The sequence below is a fragment of the Salmo salar genome, chromosome 15 (genome assembly GCF_965601325.2).
Source record: "Salmo salar chromosome 15, fSalSal1, whole genome shotgun sequence".
In the NCBI taxonomy this organism is placed as follows: Eukaryota; Metazoa; Chordata; class Actinopteri; order Salmoniformes; family Salmonidae; genus Salmo; species Salmo salar.
Window position 1 is genome coordinate 94,369,785 of NC_138305.1, and position 21,744 is coordinate 94,391,528.

The following is a 21,744-nucleotide window of genomic DNA, read 5'->3' on the forward strand; positions in this document are numbered from 1 at the left end:
CAACCTGTCACACAGGCAAGACCAGCTCAGTAAAGATGACACATTGTAGATAGCAACATGTAGTCACCTCAATCAATACATGTTTCGTGTTACGCTTAACTTATGATCTAGTTTGATGTGGTACAAGTGTTCTTATTTATAAACACGGTTCTAAAGTTTAGTTGAATATATAGACATTTTCATAAATGTTGGTAAATTTGCTTTTATTGTTTAAAGAAATGATTAAAGAGATTGCTGTGTATTTTCACTATCTAATCATGGCATGGGGTTGTTTAATGACAGACATGTATTTGTTTAAAGTCTATCACCTGATGGTTTCATTTCAGAGAGACAAATAATCGTGTTTTACTGCAATATGCTATATATCTGCCTCATCTAGTAGTACTGCTGGGTTTTACACAGTCAAATGAAACAAATAACTACATTGTTTATGAAGAACTGTACAAATAATACATTTATGACGTCGTTCAATTAAAAATACAGTAATATGAGATCTGTATGTAAAACATTTACATTTGACATTTTAGTAGATAAGCAGATCCTCTTATCCAGAGGGACTTACAGTACTGTACGTGGATTCATCTTAAGATAGCTTTGTGAAACAACCACATATCACAGTCAAATATACAGGATAGGAACATTCCATTCCAGTTAAACCATGGATATATGGCGTTCGGCAGTTGCATATCACATATCAGCTTCAATAAAGACAACTGCAATTAAAGATGCTTCTCCTGCGTGGACCTCGCAATAAAGTATGTGAGGAGGATTTACCTTGGCAGAAATCAGAGGGACAGGTTAGCGTAATGTGATAGTCCTTGCACTGTCCACTTCTTTCTGTTTAAAGTTGATGCAGACAAACCCAAATGCGTCATCATAGCTGAGCAAAGAACAAAAATAATCACTGTCACTTCAGAGGAAAGTCAAAGTTTGTGTTTTAACTTTTTCTCACTAGGAGCGTGGAAGTACATTTAAAACTCAATATAAAAAACAAAAACTCTGAAATGGCATTAACATTAATGGGCTAGGGTTAGGGTTGAGGCAAGGGTTGGGTTTACCCAGAATGGACATGAAGCTAGGGTTAGGGTTTAACCAGAATGTGGACATGAAGCTAGGATTAGGGTTTAACCAGAATGTGGACATGAAGCTAGGGTTAGGGTTTAACCAGAATGTGGACATGAAGCTAGGGTTAGGGTTTAACCAGAATGTGGACATGAAGCTAGGGTTAGGGTTTAACCAGAATGTGGACATGAAGCCAGGGTTAGGGTTTAACCAGAATGTGGACATCTAGCTAGGGTTAGGGTTTAACCAGAATGTGGACAAGAAGCTAGGATTAGGGTTGAGGCTAGGGTTAGGGTTTAACCAGAATTATTTATTTATTTATTTCACCTTTATTTAACCAGGTAGGCAAGTTGAGAACAAGTTCTCATTTACAATTGCGACCTGGCCAAGATAAAGCAAAGCAGTTCGACAACATACAACAACACAGAGTTACACATGGAGTAAAACAAATATACAGTCAATAATACAGTAGAAAAATAAGTCTATGTACAATGTGAGCAAATGAGGTGAGATAAGGGAGGTAAAGGCAAAAAAAGTCCATGGTGGCAAAGTAAATACAATATAGCAAGTAAAACAATGGAATGGTAGATTTGTAGTAGAAGAAAGTGCAAAGTAGAAATAGAGATAATGGGGTGCAAAGGAGCAAAATAAAATAAATAAATACAGTAGGTGAAGAGGTAGTTGTTTGGGCTAAATTATAGATGGGCTATGTACAGGTGCAGTGATCTGTGAGCTGCTCTGACAGCTGGTGCTTAAAGCTAGTGAGGGAGATAAGTGTTTCCAGTTTCAGAGATTTTTGTAGTTCGTTCCAGTCATTGGCAGCAGAGAACTGGAAAGAGAGACGGCCAAAGGAGGAATTGGCTTTGGGGGTGACCAGAGAGATATACCTGCTGGAGCGCGTGCTACAGGTGGGTGCTGCTATGGTGACCAGTGAGCGGAGATAAGGGGGGACTTTACCTAGCAGGGTCTTGTAGATGACCTGGAGCCAGTGGGTTTGGCGACGATTATGAAGCGAAGGCCAGCCAACGAGAGCGTACAGGTCGCAGTGGTGGGTAGTATATGGGGCTTTGGTGACAAAACGGATGGCACTGTGATAGACTGCATCCAGTTTGCTGAGTAGGGTATTGGAGGCTATTTTGTAAATGACATCGCCAAAGTCGAGGATCGGTAGGATGGTCAGTTTTACGAGGGTATGTTTGGCAGCATGAGTGAAGGATGCTTTGTTGCGAAATAGGAAGCCAATTCTTGATTTAACTTTGGATTGGAGATGTTTGATGTGAGTCTGGAAGGAGAGTTTACAGTCTAACCAGACACCTAGGTATTTGTAGTTGTCCACATATTCTAAGTCAGAACCGTCCAGAGTAGTGATGCAGGACAGGCGGGCAGGTGCAGGCAGCGATCGGTTGAAGAGCATGCATTTAGTTTTACTTGTATTTAGGAGCAGTTGGAGGCCACGGAAGGAGAATTGTATGGCATTGAAGCTCGTCTGGAGGGTTGTTAACACAGTGTCCAAAGAAGGGCCAGAAGTATACAGAATGGTGTCATCTGCGTAGAGGTGGATCAGAGAATCACCAGCAGCAAGAGCGACATCATTGATGTATACAGAGAAAAGAGTTGGCCCAAGAATTGAACCCTGTGGCACCCCCATAGAGACTGCCAGAGGTTCGGACAACAGGCCCTCCGATATGACACACTGAACTCTATCAGAGAAGTAGTTGGTGAACCAGGCGATGCAGTCATTAGAGAAACCAAGGCTATTGAGCCTGCTGATGAGGATGTGGTGATTGACAGAGTCGAAAGCTTTGGCCAGGTCAATGAAAACGGCAATGAAAACGGTTCCTGGTTGTTTCTTATCGATGGCGGTTACGATATCGTTTAGGACCTTGAGCGTGGCTGAGGTGCACCCATGACCAGCTCTGAAACCAGATTGCATAGCGAAGGTGCGGTGGGATTCGAAATGGTCGGTAATCTGTTTTTTGACTTGGCTTTCGAAGACCTTAGAAAGGCAGGGCAGGATGGATATAGGTCTATAGCAATTTGGGTCAAGAGTGTCCCCTCCTTTGAAGAGGGGGATGACAGCAGCTGCTTTCCAATCTATGGGAATCTCAGACGACACGAAAGAGAGGTTGAACAGGCTAGTAATAGGGGATGCAATAATTTCGGCAGATAATTTTAGAAAGAAAGGGTCCAGATTGTCTAGCTCGGCTGATTTGTAGGGGTCCAGATTTTGCAGCTCTTTCAGAACATCAGCTGAATGGATTTGGGAGAAGGAGAAATGGGAAAGGCTTGGGCGAGTAGCTGTGGGGGGTGCAGTGCTGTTGACCGGGGTAGAGGTAGCCAGGTGGAAAGCATGGCCAGCCGTAGAAAAATGCTTATTGAAATTCTCAATTATCGTGGGTTTATCGGTGATGACAGAGTTTCCTATCCTCAGTGCAGTGGGCAGTTGGGAGGAGGTGTTCTTATTCTCCATGGACTTTACAATGTCCCAGAACTTTTTTCAATTTGTGTTGCAGGAAGCAAGTTTCTGCTTGAAAAAGCTAGCCTTAGCTTTTCTAACTGCCTGTGTATATTGGTTTCTAACTTCCCTGAAAAGTTTCATATCACGGGGGCTGTTTGATGCTAATGCAGAACGCCATAGGATGTTTTTGTGTTAGTTAAGGGCAGTCAGGTCTGGGGAGAACCAAGGGCTATATCTGTTCCTGGTTCTAAATTTCTTGAATGGGGCATGCTTATTTAAGATGGTGAGGAAGGCATTTAAAAAAAATAACCAGGCATCCTCTACTGACGGGATGAGAATGTTGACATGAAGCTAGGGTTAGGGTTGAGCCAGAATGTGGACATGAAGCTAGGGTTAGGGTTTAACCAGAATGTGGACAAGAAGCTAGGATTAGGGTTGAGGCTAGGGTTAGGGTTTAACCAGAATGTGGACATGAAGCTAGGGTTAGGGTTGAGCCAGAATGTGGACATGAAGCTAGGGTTAGGGTTTAACCAGAATGTGGACATGAAGCTAGGGTTAGGGTTTAACCAGAATGTGGACATGAAGCTAGGGTTAGGGTTTACCAGAATGTGAACATGAAGCTAGTGTTAGGGTTTAACCAGAATGTGGACATGAAGCTAGGGTTAGGGTTTAACCAGAATGTGGACATGAAGCTAGGTTTAGGGTTTAACCAGAATGTGGACATGAAGCTAGGGTTAGGGTTTACCAGAATGTGAACATGAAGCTAGTGTTAGGGTTTAACCAGAATGTGGACATGAAGCTAGGGTTAGGGTTTAACCAGAATGTGGACATGAAGCTAGGGTTAGGGTTTAACCAGAATGTGGACATGAAGCTAGGATTAGGTTTTAACCAGAATGTGAACATGAAGCTAGGGTTAGGGTTTAACCAGAATGTGGACATGAAGCTAGGGTTAGGGTTTAACCAGAATGTGGACATGAAGCTAGGGTTAGGGTTTAACCAGAATGTGAACATGAAGCTAGGGTTAGGGTTTAACCAGAATGTGGACATGAAGCTAGGGTTAGGGTTTAACCAGAAGTGGACATGAAGCTAGGGTTAGGGTTTAACCAGGATGTGGACATGAAACTAGGGTTAGGGTTTAACCAGGATGTGGACATGAAACTAGGGTTAGGGTTGAGGTTAGAGGAGCTGCTCACGAGAGGAAGGCGTCTCCAGTGTGCTGAGCAGATATCCCATAGTTGGTCTGGGCCTCGACGCTGATGGGGCTTCTACACACTTGACCAGGAAACATCTGCAGCAGCTGGGGTATCGACTCCAGGTCACCCTCATCTGATGGGTTATCACTGCTAAGCCACCGTGTCCCACACCCCTAAAAGACTAGAACATTAAACCTATAATAAAACATGACATTTAAAAAGGGATTCTACCATCAACAAAGGCTCTAGAACACAAACAACATGAGAGCAGCCTTGTGTTTTCAAAACAATGAAAACCCTGAAATGTGAACTAGTGCTTGAGCTACAGATTCACAGTAATTCCTTATAATGATTAAAGCTAAAATATAGTTTGTTTGTTTGTCTCCAAGCTTTGGCATTGCCATGTACCATGGACATGTGGGAGAATGAGTATGTTTGCATCTCAAAAATAGTTTGGAGACAAACACATTTTGGTTATCGAGGACACTCCTTGGGGTTAGTTTCTATTATCTGACAACTAATATAGGATACCCACCTTGACAAAACTCTGCAGGGCATGTGAACCGGACTCTGTAGTTCTAACAGCTTCCACTTCCCTGGTCCGCATTTACACAAGCAAACCCGTAGGTGGCATCATAAAACAACCATCAATTGTTGTCAAAGCCTCAAACTGCATTTGCACTTTACATCAATGAATGCCATCCCAGAGATTGCAGTTCTTGTCCAGAGTAAAGTAAGAAGATACAGAAGAGAAAAAAATAGAAAGTAATGATAGAAAGTAGAGAAAGAAGAGGAGTAATCATGGTGAGGAGCATGCTCAGGACCTCGTAGTCTCTGTTCCCTGGGGGTCGTCATGGTCGAACCAGTGGGTCCTGCGCTCTATCCAAACCAACCAACCACATCAATAACAGTCAGTCAACCTGGCTGTCAGCGTACAGCATCTGGACTCAATGTCTGGCTCAACATGTCATATTCCATGAAATATAAAAAGTAAATTCCCTTATTACATTATTTATTCTACTATATACAGTATTATATAAAGTATTGTATAGCAATAGTATGCTATCAATATGTTTAGTTTAATAACCAACGTAATAAGATAATCCATCACCATCTATGGTACAGCTATGGAACACTCAGGTCTCAGCATTGATGCCTACCTTAACAGAATGTTCCTGAGCAGGTCCACATGACTTTGTAATCATCACACTGTCTCTCTCCGCTGCTGCTCTGAGTTCAGGCAAACAAGGCACTCTGATTTACTGTACCTGCAAAGGAAACCCTGGGAATATCAGAAGTGAGTGACATCCAAGGTTGGGATCAATTCCATTTCAATTCAGTTAATTCAGGAAATAAACCGAAATTCCAATTCTTAATGAGGAAAATGTCTTTAAACCTCCTGAATTAAGTGTCTGAATTGAAATGGAATTGACCCCAACCTACACTCTTAGAAAAAAGGGTTCCAAAAGGGTTTTTTGGCTGTCCCCATAGGACAACTCTTTTAGGTTCTAGGTAGCACCTTTTTTTCTATGAGTGTAGGATGTCCGAGGTCACTTTACCACCATTGAACCAAGCAGTCCTGCAGGCTGAGAGGACCAGGACAAAGAGACAGCTGAGCTGAGATACTGGAGAAACTCTTAAAGACCCAATATGCCGTTGAAACAATAACAAAGTAGGTGACCCGCCTTTGTTTTGGTAAAAAGCTGAAGGATGGGCCTGGAGAAATATAACCACTCTCAAATTAATAGACAGAGCTATGGACGCAAGGACTGACCATCCATGATATCAAAATGATAGTTTTACCCATGTTTTGAGGCTATACAGTGGTTGTTTCCATTTGCTTTGTTTAAAAACATTGGAGTAAAACCAGCTTATATTTTGGGTTCTGATGTGGTACAATAGTTGAACTTAGCTCATGAGGCATTCATAAGTTATATTCTTCGAGAATCAATGGGTACATATCATTAAGTCCAAAAATGAACGGAGCAACTGCAGGTTGCCCCTTTAAAGAGGCGATCATACATTATTTTCTGAACATTGTACAGTCATTTGTATTAACATAAATACTGTGACGCTCGTCGATAGGAGAAGACCAAGGTGCAGCGTGGTAAGTGCTCATGATTACATTTTATTTATACTCAGAACACTAAACAAAATAACAAACAAAGGAAACTGAACGTCACATTCTGCAGGCTTTACCTTAACTGTACAAAAACAAGATCCTGGAAAAATGTTCAATGGAAAGCTATGGGTCCTATGCAATTCCAGCTCACAGATTGCAATTCCTATGCCTTCCACTAGATGTCAACAGTCTTCGTTCAAGGTTTCAGGCTTGTTTCTTCCCAAACGAGGAAGAATTTTGAGTTTTGGTACAGGGAGTCGGAGTTGGAAATCAGTCTGTGCGCTCGCGCGACAAAGAGGACACGCATTTGCTCATTTTACTTTTCTATTGAACATACTTCTTTCCGTATGAAATTTTATAGTTTAATTACATTTTAGGGTACCTAAGGATTAAATAAAAATGTAGTTTGACTTGTTTTAACAAAGTTTAGCAGTAGCTTTTTGGATTACTTTCTCTGCATGTTGAAGAAGTGGATTACTGAAATCGATGGCGCCAACTAAACAGACTTTTGGGATATAAAGAAGGATTTTATCTAACAAACCGACCATGCATATTGTTGCTGGGACGCTTGGGATTGCAAATCAGAGTACGATTTTCAAAAAGTAAGTGAATATTTAAGCGCTATTTGTGATTTTACGAAGCCTGTTCTGGTTGAAAAATATTTTGATGTGGGGTGCCGTCCTCAAATAATTGCATGGCATGCTTTCGCTGTAAAGCCTATTGCAAATCAGAAAATGCAGTTAGATTAACAAAAATGTAAGCTTTTAACCGATATAAGACACTTGTATGTACCTAGATGTTTAATACCCACAATTTTTATGATTATTTATTTGGATTGCACACCCTCCAATTTCATTGGAAGTTGTCGACAGGTGTCCTGCTGACCGGACGCCTAGCCATATGAATGTATTCTTGTTGGACTTGGTGTGAAGATTTACAATGTCATAAAATACTAGATGCAAAAGATATGCTGTTACCGATAAATTTCCTTTCAGTCTTATGACTCAACATTAGTGAAAGACACAGAAGATCAATACCAGTGACTCTGTAGTATACCTAAATACAATTTAACATTTTGGGATTTTATACTTGAATGTGAATATTTAGGAAAAGAAAGAGAAAAAGAACAAGCAATGTTCCAGGTGTATTGACGTTATGCGTAAACAATATTTGACCTTTGATCTTCATTTGAACCTTGATCCCTAGTCAACCACACTGAATAGAAATGTCCAACGGCATAATCCTTTTTACATAAACACAGTCATTGTGACATGAACCATGAACGTGAACTCTCACCACAACCAAAGTATCACATTCACTTTTGACCCTAGGGTTAGAAATCTCCCTACATAATGGGACAAGGTTACTCGTCCTCACACTTGAATGTGGCATTGATTTGTAACTTCTGTTATGACGTGGCCCTTTCTGGGTGTAGATCATGGCTTCCCCCTCTCTCTCACTCTCTCTCCTAAACCCAGGTTTTATTGTCTCAGGTCGTAAAATCCTGGCAGAGACTCTCTCCCCCTGGTCACGCAGAGAGAGCACAGAAAGAGAACAAGGGATTTCACTTGGTCAAACTCTTAAATCCCCAAAATGGGAGAATGAAACAATATGTATACTTTTGAGAGTGTGGGAATGGTCCGTGGACACTTAAGGGACAGTTATGTTGAGTGTGTAACGGTATCTCCCACATAACGGTATCTCTTAAAGTGTATTTCCCAGCTATTAGGTTTACATCTAAATATTGTGAAACGTATGTGATTAAACATGAAACTATTTGTGAAAAGATGTAATGTGATGTTAACCTTCTAAATGGGAGTATGGGTTTTTCATATCAAGATGAACTAGTCAGTGGCCACACCCCCGTGAGCCCAGACAGCACATTAGGCATCATGGACCACCCTTTTCTATTGTTACAGATAAAACCCACTCCTGGTGAAGAATAGTTAAGACTAAGCAAACCCCAGCGTGAGCTGAGGTTGCAAATGGTTGAATTTCTGAGACCAAAACATACCGGATACATACAGAATAAGAGCAAATCTTAGATATGAATTACTAGTCTGCAGCTAGAAATTACGTAAACCGAGGAGGAGAATACAGACAACCGCCAAAACATCTAATCTATGAGAACATTTCTGAATGGTACTCTGATGTATCCATTCTAAGCACAAAATACTTTGATCAGAGAGACTGAAGAATTCTCCAGCAGATGGACCGGATTCCAACAGAGAAGACAACAATGACATACGGGCGTAAATATATACTTGCAATTATTCTCGAATGAGCGGCCGTTCATGTGCGAAGGATTAGCATTTCAATGTATATAATTATAGACTGTGTGTAATGCATCCATTTGTCTTTCCTTCTCTTTCTCAGTCCCACCCCTTCCCTTTGTCCACCAAACAGTCGTATCGGCTTACCCCACTAGGGACTCTTTCCTATCATTGTTAGTAACCAATATCTACTCTTTGTTTATGTATTTCAGTGATTATTTAGTTAGTTAGTAAATAAATAATTGAGCCAATTGGTGTATGGATGATTCATAGTAGAGGCTGGGTTCGTGCAGATAACCAACAATTTACGACGTTAAGATGAGACTGAGGAAGGTAATAATAATAATTAATTAATAGAAGACTAATTGATCAGATATTAAAATATCTGAAGAGTTATATTCGGAAAATTATAACTTTGTAATCTGAACATTTTCCGTGGTCCCCCGACTTCATAGTTAATTAAATTTACATGATTAGTTTAATCACTTAATAATAATTACAGATAATTGATTTGAGAAAATAACAGTTTTCACATTTTATGATAGTAAAGACACCACACTTAATTTCAGCGCAGCTTTCCACGCTTCTTGAGAACAGCCTAAGGTGCATTTAATCTTGTTATGTAACCATCCATTGCCAAGTGATTGTCTCTGGAAGTACACTACATCACCAAAAGTATGTGGACACCTGCTCGTCGAAGATCTCATTCCAAGATCATGGGCATTAATATGGAGTTTATCCCCCCTTTGCTTCTATAACAGCCTTCACTTTTCTGGGAAGGCTTTCCACTAGATGGTGGAACATTGCTGCAGGGACTTGCTTCCATTCAGCTACAAGAACATTAGTGAGGTCGGGCACTGATGATGGTCGATTAGGCATGGCTCGCAGTCGGGATTCCAATTCATCCCAAAGGGGTTGAGGTCAGGGCTCTGTGCAGGCCAGTCAAGTTCTTCCACACCAATCTCGACAAACCATTTCTATATGGACCTCGCTTTGTGCACGGGGGCATTGTCATGTTGAAACAGGAAAGTGACATTCACCAAACTGTTGCCACAAAGTTGGAAGCACAGAATAATCTACAATGTCATTGTATACTGTAGCATTAAGATTTCTCTTCACTGGAACTAAGGGGCTTGAACCATGAAATACAGTCCCAGATCTTTATTCCTCCTCTACCAAACCTTACAGTTGGCTCTATGCATTGGGGCAGATAGCGTTCTCCTGGCATCCGCCAAACCCAGATTCGTCCGTCAGACTGCCAGATGGGGAAGCGTGATTCATCACTCTAGAGAACGTGTTTCCACTGCTCCAGAGTCCGATGGCAGCGAGCTTTACACCACTCCAGCTGATGCTTGGCATTGCGCATGGCGGTCTTAGGCTTGTGTGTGGATGCTTGGCCATGGAAACCCATTTCATGAGGCTCCCGACAAACAGTTCTTGTACTGATGTTGCTTCCAGAGGCAGTTTGGAACTCGGTAGTGACGTGTTGCAACCGAGGACAGATTTACGCGCTTCAGCACTTGGCAATCCCGTTCTGTGAGCTTGTGTGGCCTAACACTTCACAGCTGTGCCGCTGTTGTTCCTAGACATTTTCACAATAACAGCACTTCAAGTTTACCGGGGAAGCTCTAGAAGGGCAGAAATTTGATGAACTGACTTGTTGGAAAGGTGGCATCTTATGATGGTGCCACGTTGAAAGTCACTGAGCTCTTCAATAAGATCGTTCTTCTGCCAATGTTTGTCTATGGAGATCACATGGCTGTGCGCTCGATTTTATACACCTGTCAGCAACTGGTGTGGCTGAAAAAGCCGAATCCACTCATTTGAAGGGGTGTCCACATACCTTTGTACATATAGTGTATGTGTCACGCCCTGACCTTAGAAAGCCTTGTTTATTCTCTATTTTGTTAGGTCAGGGTGTGACTTGGGTGGGCATATCTAGGTTTCTATTTCTTTGCCTGCCTAGTATGGTTCCCAATCAGAGGCAGCTGCTTCTCATTGTCTCTGATTGGGGATCATACTTAGGCAGCCCTTTTTCCCACCTGTGATTGTGGGATCTTATCTTTGTGTAGTTGTCTCGTGCAGTCCCAGCAGCGAATGTGAATTCAACAATGACTAGTTTGACTTGTTGTAACTGCAAGAATGTGTCTTCTGTCGTCTCTTTTGACGTTTGGCCAATGTGCATACAGTGGTATGTCTCCAATATTACATGGCCAGTAATCAATAACAACTTAACTTTTCTTTGTGTTCATGGGACCTATTTGTTGGGATGCTTCTTCCACGGTTGCAATGTAATGTGTATGTAATGCTGGTAGAACAGAGCAGTAAAAATGAAATATAAAAGCATTTTTAAATACAGCCACGGTTACTTACTATATAAACATTTGCCATGCCTCATCTAATCTGATAATCATAATTTACAGTAATAAGAGATCTCTATGGTCCTGAGGCTATCCATATCAGAAACCTGATTTGGGTCTAACTTCCATTGGGAACATTGAACCTTGACTTTGTCAATAGGCCTGGTAATAGAGAATCACACTGTCTCGGGTCCTGGGTAAAGAGCTGGCCCACTAAAGATGATGAGAGAACATAATGATGATTAAGGGTAACAATTGTATCATTCAATCTTATCAATCGTATCATCGTATCAATCGTTATTTACTGCTGCTCTTTAATCATTTGTTATTCTTATCTCATACTTTTTTAAAGGTATTTTCTCAAAACTGCATTGTTGGTTAAGGGCTTGTAAGTAAGCATTTCACTGTAAGGTCTACACCTGTGACAAATAACATTTGATTTGATTTGAATATCCTGGGACTGGAGTGTGCAATATCTGGAAGTCAATTAGTAGATAAAGGAGGAATATATTGACAACTGTCAATAGAACGTTAAAAAAATTATACAAGAAAATAATAATAGAACTGGGTAAAAATAATATGATGGGAAAAGAACACGACTCACAAGATTCTAAATAGCACATGAATGTTGTTTTAATGAAGAAACACTGAGGGAGGAGAAGAGTCCTTCCTTCCAACTCTGGAAATGGTTCAGTCAGGAACAAGAGCAGTATCATCCAATGGACAATAACATTATGTGTAGTACACTTCCACTCACTAGAAATTTGTGACAGTATTTTTCAATATGTCTTTAATCCAAAAAAATGAAACAGAGACAATATTAAAAATGTCAAAAAAGGTGAAATAATATCTTCATCAATGATGAGTGCCCATATCTACTTTATACATACTCAGTACATCAACCATACCCAATTCTATCTTATGATTTAAGACCACACAAATAGGGCATTCAATGTATTAATGATTTGTGATGGTATGATGTTTTTCTCATCTGTGTTTATGCAGTGTTTACTCTTGTCAATTACACAATAAACGCATTGTAACCTTGGTAACTCTACTCAATGTGACATACAGAGCCTAAAATCCTCCATTTTATCATTTCAAACCAGAGCCATGCTGTATGTATAGATCTATACATACACATAGATCTATTTGGGTCTGGCACAAAGCAGCTGACAAGCCCTTCTCAGGCTGATGTTACTGTCAGTTACCACAGTTGTTCCACAGACACTCCACTGAGACTGTATATGTCATGGTGGGAACTCCAGTTGGGGAAGACACTTAGAAGAACGGTATTAAAAATCCAACATGAAGGAAACAGGGTTGTGAGGAGGGAATACACAATAACGCAAGAAAAAAAATGATGGCAAGCTTTTCTGATTGCTCTACAACAGCAGAATCAAGCCTGAAATAAACAGAAATGAATAAAATAAAGAAACAAAAATAAATAAAAATGAAGCAACTTTAAGTGAAATGATAGTGCTCATTTTTAGAATATTAATCAACATAATCTTAAAATGTGAAAAGTTTGTGAATCTCATGAAGTGAACTATGATGCCATATTTGTCATGTGGTCAACCAGTGTGGGCGAGCATGCTCATTGGAGCTCCATAGGTCACAGCTAGCATGCACCCCACCAGGCAGGTTTCAGCTGTATTCTCCCACTGCTGAAGTCATCTAGTCTGTCTGCTGTATGTCTACTGTTCATCTCATCCAATCTGTCTACCCCAACTTATGGAAGCCATATCCATGTCAAAATATGTTGGTATAAATCTGCTTGCATAGTGCGTTAGGTACAACAGCTAACAAAATGATGCAGCTGCTAGAGTTCCATATCAGACCTGTTCGTTCTATGAGACCTACTGAGGCTACTTGCTACTGAACCTGAAAACGACTGAGGAACATCTTGACGCAGTTCTGACGCAGTTCTGCGTTAACCCTCCTGAGGATTTAGATGGCGAGATGCGGACATAAAGTACACACACATAGAGTAACAGTACACAGTTCACACGCATTCAGTACAATCACATACAGTACACACACAACATCATATAGGGATGGTCCCGTGAGGCTCAGTTGGTAGAGCGTGGCGCTTGCAACACCAGGGGTGTGGGTTCCATTCCCACGGTGGACCAGTATGAGAAATGTACAGGGCTACTGTAAGTTGCTCTAGATAAGAGCGTCTACTAAATCAGGGTTTCCCAAAGTCGGTCCTGGAACCCCCACTTACCCAGACTAAACAGATATTTTAACTGACTTGCAAATAGTAAGCACATGATTGTGACTGCAGAAGCAAAATTACAAAATGTCTTAGAATTCTCAGAACCGTTCATAATAAAAAAAACTTCAAAATGCAATCTACATTCATTCTTTAAAACACCATCTTCACGTCTTTTGAGATCTACTCAATCAGATAGGACTCATGAGGAGACTGAGCCACACTAAAAATACTAAAATAAACCTCCGATTTAATCTGGAGAACAACACAACCTCCCCAACCTCAGGAGAGGTGAAAGAAAGTAGGCAGGTGTAACATGTGTTTTACACTGATATTATTTCAAATGTAGAAATGAAGTAAATGTAACAACACATGTAGTACATTAATATAAGGAGACAGACACATGAGTGTTCGTGTGCTGTATTTTCATGTCTGACTTAATAGCACCAAGTTTAAAAAAAACTATTTACAGACACAAAAGAGGCAACCATGCTAGGTGTGGAAAGGCAAGTGATTTTAGAATCAGATCAGAAATGATTTGGCAGAATTGAAAAGCACCATTACTTCTAATAGCGTTCTGTTTGTTTTTAAAATCCTGTCTTCCCCTGAGATGTGTCTTGATGCTGCTTTGTGACGTGACCTCTGTGACCCCTCTACAAATAGTGTGACAAGGCTGTGAGCATGCTCGCCCCTCAGGTTCCCCTACAGAAGTGAAGAAGAAAGTAGAAGGCCTAAATGTCTTCAAGTATTAACACAACTAGGCCCTATAAAAAGCCCTGGACACACAGTATTAGAACCCAGAATCAACTCTAGGACAGTTATGGTAGAAGAGCAGTTATGGTTAGTTTGCATGTTTCCCCCACAAATATATAATATATATTTATATGTATATAAATAAAAATTCAGTGCTGTAAAAACATCTCCAACGCCATAGGATCTGACCCATCGTAGAAGGCCTATAGCGTTTTACTCTCTTGTTGTCATGGCTAAAAGCTACTGCCGGGAGTATGTAAACTGTACTGGTCTGTGTTAATAGTCCTTGACCTTCATTGACAATACAACACTGAGGAAGTGAAGACTTGTTAATATCATTTCATTTTTCTCTTTTTTTTTGGTTTAATGCACATAGAGCAAAATATCATTTTGTGTTGTGTATCTTTGTTTTTGGTTGGAGCAAAGCACCACGTTTGTATCAAACTGACCGTGGGTATGCATGTATGTAAGTCTCTGTGTGTTTGCGTGTAACTGTGAATGTGTGTGTGTGTATCTTGTCTCCATAGTCTCTCTCTCTCTCTGTGTGTGTGTGTGTGTGGGTGTGTGTTTGTGGGGGGGAGGTGCTGTAGGTCTATGATGAGCAACGGCCCACGTTAATGCCATTCTCTGCCGGGACCTGCAGCTCGATGGGTCTGGCCAGCTGCTCTCCCGGCCGGGCGTTCATCAGAGACAGGTTCCTCACACAGCCTTCGAGCCCCGAGGAGAACTTCCCTCCCGTCATCGCAGATATGTCCGGGGCACCTCCTGTAACACATAAACACACATGAGTACATGCACGCACACACACAACCTCAGTGAAGGTCCTTAGAGAAGACACAATATCACCTCTGTCAATCAGTCATTTGCCTATAGATTTGGGACACTGTACTTTCAAACTCTTTGGAGACCTTGAAAATGAATACTTGACATTTTCCCAACATGTCTCTAACGGGAAGGAGGACACGTACCCAGGTATACATTGCCTTCGGTGTTCACCATGATGCTTTTGCCTTGTGATTGTCCTCGTCGAATGGCTCCTCCGTCTATCTGAATATATCCCTGTTTACCAGTTCTGATCACACACACAGAAGACAACGTTCCTTACTCGTATAATCAGTACACTTCATCACGAAGCACAGAGAATATTCGTTGAGAACATAAATCACTACTAAAAATATAATCATTTTCTATTCTATTAAAAGTAGATCTTCCACTGTATGTGGAATAAGAGGTGAATAATCCAAGGTGTAACAGAGCATGAGAGTGGAAGGTCATGTACTGTATGTTACCTCACAGCAGTGACCTTGTGCCATCTGCCATCGTTGATGGGCTCTCTGGACTGGATCTGAGACTCACCACTGCCCAGCTGGTAGCTGTGGACAGACAGGGAACAAGCAACAGCAGCATTACTACTGGGACTACATAGAGGAGAATAAAGACCTACAGTGGGGGCTGAAATTACTGACATCCTTGATAAAGATGAGTGTACAATATAGCTCAGTATTTTCATTATTTATTTTATACAGTCATTCTTGCTCATCTTTATGTCTTTTATCATTTCGGACCCCACCGTATGTGCTTAGTTAGGACTGGTGCAAACAATGTTACCAATCAGATATACGAACAGCATGGTATATTCCTTAGGATACCACCATAATCAAGAAGAAAAACAGTGATGTCAGTGATGCTTTCTTACCTGAAGACTAAGTGTCCGTTTTGCAGACCAAGACTGATAAAGTCCTTGCCCTTGCCTTGATCTCCAAGTTCCTGGAAATAAAGTTATTTAGATGACAAATTAAAGGAAAGTTATGACAGTATAATGACAGACAGTAAAATAGCATATACTGTATCATATTCAGTAGGTATACTCAAATACTACTTGAAAAGGTCTGGTCAGACACATTTCCTAGGTGGCAAAGGTCGGGATGAATATTGTAATTTTTCGGCATAGTAACAAACCCCAGCCTCGCAACCCAAAACTGTTCACACCGCTCTTTTCGGAGGAGAGAAATTGTTGCAATTTTAAACCTAATTTCCCACAATTCTTCACATTTTGCATGGGGCAGAGATGTTTTTTTTTCTGTTTTAAAGCTAATTTCCTGCAATAATCAAAAAATCCATGTCTTATGTATGTTTATATGATACCAGGGGTCGAAGCCCAACTGATTAGTTGAGAACCGTGGTCCGTATTGACCCCATTCTGGGTCCAAATCGTACCGCAGTCAGCCAGTTGAGTATGGGGGATATACTATACAGTATATCTAACATACTGTATATCTGGAACATATATTAAAACCATAATGGATTTGTTCATATACTGAGCGCACAGGTTTTGTATTAAGACTTGTGGAGTTCCCTGTATTGTATAGGATACACACAAATATATTTTTAGACCTATTCAAACTTTGATCACAAACCTGAATCGAGCTCCTTTTGGTAGTACAGAATAAATGTTACATGCAACATAACAATGAGCATTGAAGCTGTCACAGCCATAGTGCATATTATACAACATACATATTATTGTTAAGGGTTGATTGATTTAATTGATTTGTTAATTAAAGGTAGTAGGCTGCTCCAGCCGGGAAAAACAACACATATAGATTCAAGTTCAAAACATGTATCCATAGTTATGGTGTAGATATAGTGTAAGACTGTCAAATCATCTTACAATACATCTATACATGAAGTACATATCCTGAAATATACCATATTTACCAGGTGTTTTGGCGAGGTGGATACCTTTTTACTAGCATGCATCTTGCGGAAATGGCTAGCGCCATTAACTGACTCCTGGGGAAGATGGGAAGGGGCTTGGGTTAGAGAGGCAAAGCAACAACCAGGCAACATGCAGTGCAGTCAATCAAAACAGTTCTGTCAAAACCATGCCAAACCATGCCAAACCATGCCTGGACCAGAGCCAACATGCCAAACCGACAGCCAGTCTGCAAGTTACATCAATCTCAATGCAATGAGAAAGAAGTGAGCTGTGAGAGCCAGTTAAAAACATTAGAAACAACCAAAAGGAAAAGAGCAGTTGAATGCCAGTGAACCACTTTTAGTCTGAGAAAAGCGAGACACAAATCCAATGTATTATTATAATTATTATCATTAATGACAGTGAGTGTAAACGGAAGTGCTGAATCAAAGTGCTCTATGGTAGGTTATTGGTAAATATGTGATTAGATAGTTAGGATGATAAATAGTGCTGAGTATTGCCCCGGGGGTGCATGAGTACGGTGGCCAGGTTAGGACATACCACTCCCTGCCACAGGATCAGGCCCTCTTTGGAGTTGGTGTTGACCTTGATTTCCAGCTCAATGGTCTCTGGAGTGTCAGGGCCGCTGCAAAACACAACACGCACAGACACACACAGACATTATAACACACACACAGACATTATAACACACAGACATTATAACACACACACAGACATTATAACACACACACAGACATTATAACACACACACAGACATTATAACACACACACAGACATTATAACACACACACAGACATTATAACACACACACAGACATTATAACACACACACAGACATTATAACACACACACAGACATTATAACACACACACAGACATTATAACACACACACAGACATTATAACACACACAGACATTATAACACACACACAGACATTATAACACACATACAGTGCATTCAGAAAGTATTCATACCCCTTCCTTTTTTTCACATTTTGTTACGTTACAGCCTTATTCTACAATGGATTAAATAAATAAAAAATCCTCATTAATCTACACACAATACCCCATAATGACAAAGAGAAAACAGGTTTTTAGAAATGTTTACAAATGTATTAAAAATAAAGAACAGAAATACCATATTTACATAAGTATTCAGACCTTTTACTATGAGATTTGAAATTGAACTCAGGTGCATCCTGTTTACATGGATCATCCTTGAGATGTTTCTACAATTTGATTGGAGTCCACCTGTGGTAAATTCAATTGATTGGACATGACTTGGAAAGGCACACACCTGTCTATACAAGGTCCCACAGTTGACAGTGCATGTCAGAGCAGAAAAAAACATGAAGTCAAAGGAATTGTCCGTAGATCTCAGAGACAGGATTGTGTCGAGGCACAGATCTGGGGAAGGGTACCAAAACATTTCTTCAGCATTGAAGGTCCCCAAGAACACAGTGGCTTCCATCATTCTTAAATGGAAGAAGTTTGGAACCACTAAGACTCTTCCTAGAGCTGGTACTTGGCCAAACTGAGCAATCGGGGGAGAAGGGCCTTGGTCAGGGAGGTGACCAAGAACCCGATGGTCACTCTGACAGAGCTCCAGAGTTCCTCTGTGGAGATGGGAGAACATTCCAGAAGGACAACCATCTCTGCAGCACTCCACCAATCAGGCCTTTATGGTAGAGTGGCCAGACAGAAGCCACTCCTCAGTAAAAGACACATGACAGCCAGCTTGGAGTTTGCCAAAAGGCACCTAAAGGACTCTCAGACCACGAGAAACAAGATTGAACTCTTTGGCATGAATGCCAAACGTCACGCCAGGAGGAAACCTGGCACCATCCCTACGGTGAAGCATGGTGATGGCAGCATCATGCTGTGGTGATGTTTTTCAGCGGCAGGGACTTGGAGACTAGTCAGGATCAAGGGAAAGATGAATGGAGCAAAGTACAGAGAGATCCTTAATGAAAACCTGCTCCAGAGGGCTCAGGACCTCAGACTGGGGTGAAGGTTCACCTTCCAACAGGACAACGACCCTAGGCACACAGCCAAGGCAACGCAGGAGTGGTTTTGGGACAAGTGTCTGAATGTCCTTGAGTGGCCCAGCCAGAGCTTGGACTTGAACCTGATCAAACATCTCTGGAGAGACCTGAAAATAGCTGTGCAGCGACGCTCCACATCCAACCCGACAGAGCTTGAGAGGATCTGCAGAGAATTATGGGAAAAACTTTCCAAATACAGGTGTGCCAAGCTTGTAGCGTCATACCCAAGAAGACTCGAGGCTGTAATCGCTGCCAAAGGTGCTTCAACAAAGTACTGAGTAAAGTGTCTGAATACTTATGTAAATGTGATGTTTCAGCGTTGAATTTTTAATACATTAGAAAAAATGTCTTTAAACCTGTTTTTGCTTTGTCATTATGGGGTATTGTGTTTAGATTGATGAGGAATAAAACTATTTAATCAATTTTACAATAAGGCTGAAACGTAACAAAATGTGGAAAAGGTCAAGGGGTCTGAATGCTTTCCAAATGCACTGTATACATGGATAAAGAGAGCGTAAGAGGGGGAGAGGGAGAGAGAGAAAGAGAGAGGGGGAGACCCAGACATGGTTTTAAAACTACCTAGACCATGTCAATGTCTCAATACAATAGTGACAATTGTAGAGAAGGAAACTGATACAGCTTAAAGAAAGTGACTTCCTTCTCCACTTGGGAAACTCTGGCTCACCTTCTGGGGAAGATAGTCTTGGGAAGAGAAAGGTAACCGTTGTCATAGAATTTAACTGCATACTCAATGGGGGCATCTATAAAAACAGAGTAGAAAACACAACACCTCAGTTTCCTGTATGTTGCTCTAAACATCCTTAGTGTTAGTGCTCCCTCCGGTGGCAGCAGGGTGAATGGAACCTCCGTCCAACTGGCTCAGTTAGAAACTAACAGTAGTTAGTACACAATACTTAAGAAAGAGGGAAAAAGACAAATAAACGTTCTAATCAATATTTGTATTTATATTTTTAAATAGCTCTACTTTTGACACATTCCTCAACACAGTATTTTATACTAAGTGCAGATTGAAAATTCTGTATTGACAGACAGACAAACTGTACAAAATAACACAGTCAGACGACATTCTCCGTAGTACATGTCATTCATCACACACACTAGGTCTGTAGAGTCAAGCGAGACAGGCATCTCAGTGCAGTGTGGACCCAGGCGATCGAGTGCTCCATGCATAGTTATCATCTTCAAGGGTGTTTCAACTCACCCAAACGGCTCTCACATCATAACACTTTCATAAAAATACTTTTAGTGGTTAGTAACTGACAACAAACATCCTTGTTCCAATGGGTAGAAAATAACGCATTTCACATTCTCAGTTTCCAACGAACGAGAGCAGAAGTGGAGAAAAAAAACAGCTGTTCTGTTGTTGATTTGGACAGGCAGTTTGGAAGACGGCAGTTTGGAAGATGTTGCAGTAAGTAGTTGGTTATGTCAGACTCGACAGGACGCTTGTTTAGGAGAGGACAAAAGGGGAATTCTATATGTCTTGCATCTCTAAAACATACACAGTATCTCAAACAAGAGAGAGAAAAGGTGTCAAAGGGCCAAAACCCAATAATACACAACCGCAAGAAGACGCAATATCCATCTGCATAGTACCGTACCCTTAGCCTTTAACAACATACAATTCCCCCCTCCCAACATTTCACAGGATAGGAACCCCAGCCACCAGTTCAGTACAGTATATGAATGTGTAGCGTTGTTTTGGTAGTACAGTGTTGTGTAAGTTTCTCTGATTTGCTGAGTGTGTGTTAGGCTGGCGGCGGGGGCCATGCGGGTCTCTCGGGGGCCCTTAGGTCGATCAGATGGGCCCCTGACGGTTAGTCACGGTTGTGTCAGGCAGAACTGAAGGGAGGGATACTGTACCATTAACCCCGCTACCCTCCAAATTCCACAGGGCCTCGGCGAAGCTGGAGACCTGGCCTGTGTGTGTGGAACATAGCCATTAGAGTGCAGGGGTAAGACACCAGATCATGTCGCTTTGACACCCAACACTACAGACCACTGCTGGATCCTATAGACTAGAATAGCTTTCGGATGTTACGTTGTGGAGAATCATCTTCATATGAGCCCATTCCTTAGACGAGGGGTCTGGTTGAGGCCGAGCTAATGCAATGGTCCATGGGAGAGAGATTGTTATGTCTACTGGTAACTAATATCTCTGTCAAGATTAAAGGGGTGTATTCTAAGCTAACATATACACAGTGCTACTGTGAAGCGGTTTGATGGTATGCCCAGAGATGTCTGTATCTCCGAATGAAGAAACAGCGCTACAAACAATATACCATACCCAGCATTTATGGCAACAGCAATTGTTGGACAAATTGAGAGAGAACAAAAATACTATATGTGAACACAGTCAAAGTGTTATAATTAGGTAATTAGGTTACAATGATTTCTTATCCAGATACTCTAACCAGAATTGTTCCATTTGATCTGCTAGTCTCCCTCAATGTCTATGATAATAAAGTCACATCTAATGGGACTAGAATATATAGTGGAATGGTTGTGTGTGTGTGGTGTAT

General features: G+C 41.1%; 1 protein-coding gene across 16 annotated transcripts in view; it reads right to left on the reverse strand.

Moving 5' to 3' along the window:
- Positions 1-12,076: 12,076 nt before the first annotated feature.
- hspg2 (heparan sulfate proteoglycan 2) overlaps positions 12,077-21,744 on the reverse strand; it is a 198,342-nt gene continuing 188,674 nt past the window's right edge. For 8 of the 16 annotated variants that reach the window (XM_045696264.2, XM_045696273.2, XM_045696263.2 and 5 more), the window contains 8 exons: positions 21,086-21,142; positions 19,887-19,962; positions 17,699-17,783; positions 17,158-17,232; positions 16,136-16,206; positions 15,729-15,812; positions 15,408-15,511; positions 12,077-15,204 (listed from right to left, as the gene is read on the reverse strand). In XM_045696264.2, the coding sequence (XP_045552220.2) occupies positions 15,032-15,204; positions 15,408-15,511; positions 15,729-15,812; positions 16,136-16,206; positions 17,158-17,232; positions 17,699-17,783; positions 19,887-19,962; positions 21,086-21,142 (725 nt within the window). In that variant the 3' untranslated portion in view covers positions 12,077-15,031. The remainder of the gene's footprint in view (positions 15,205-15,407; positions 15,512-15,728; positions 15,813-16,135; positions 16,207-17,157; positions 17,233-17,698; positions 17,784-19,886; positions 19,963-21,085; positions 21,143-21,744) is intronic. The other 8 variants (XM_045696272.2, XM_045696268.2, XM_082962171.1 and 5 more) reach the window with 5 other exon arrangements.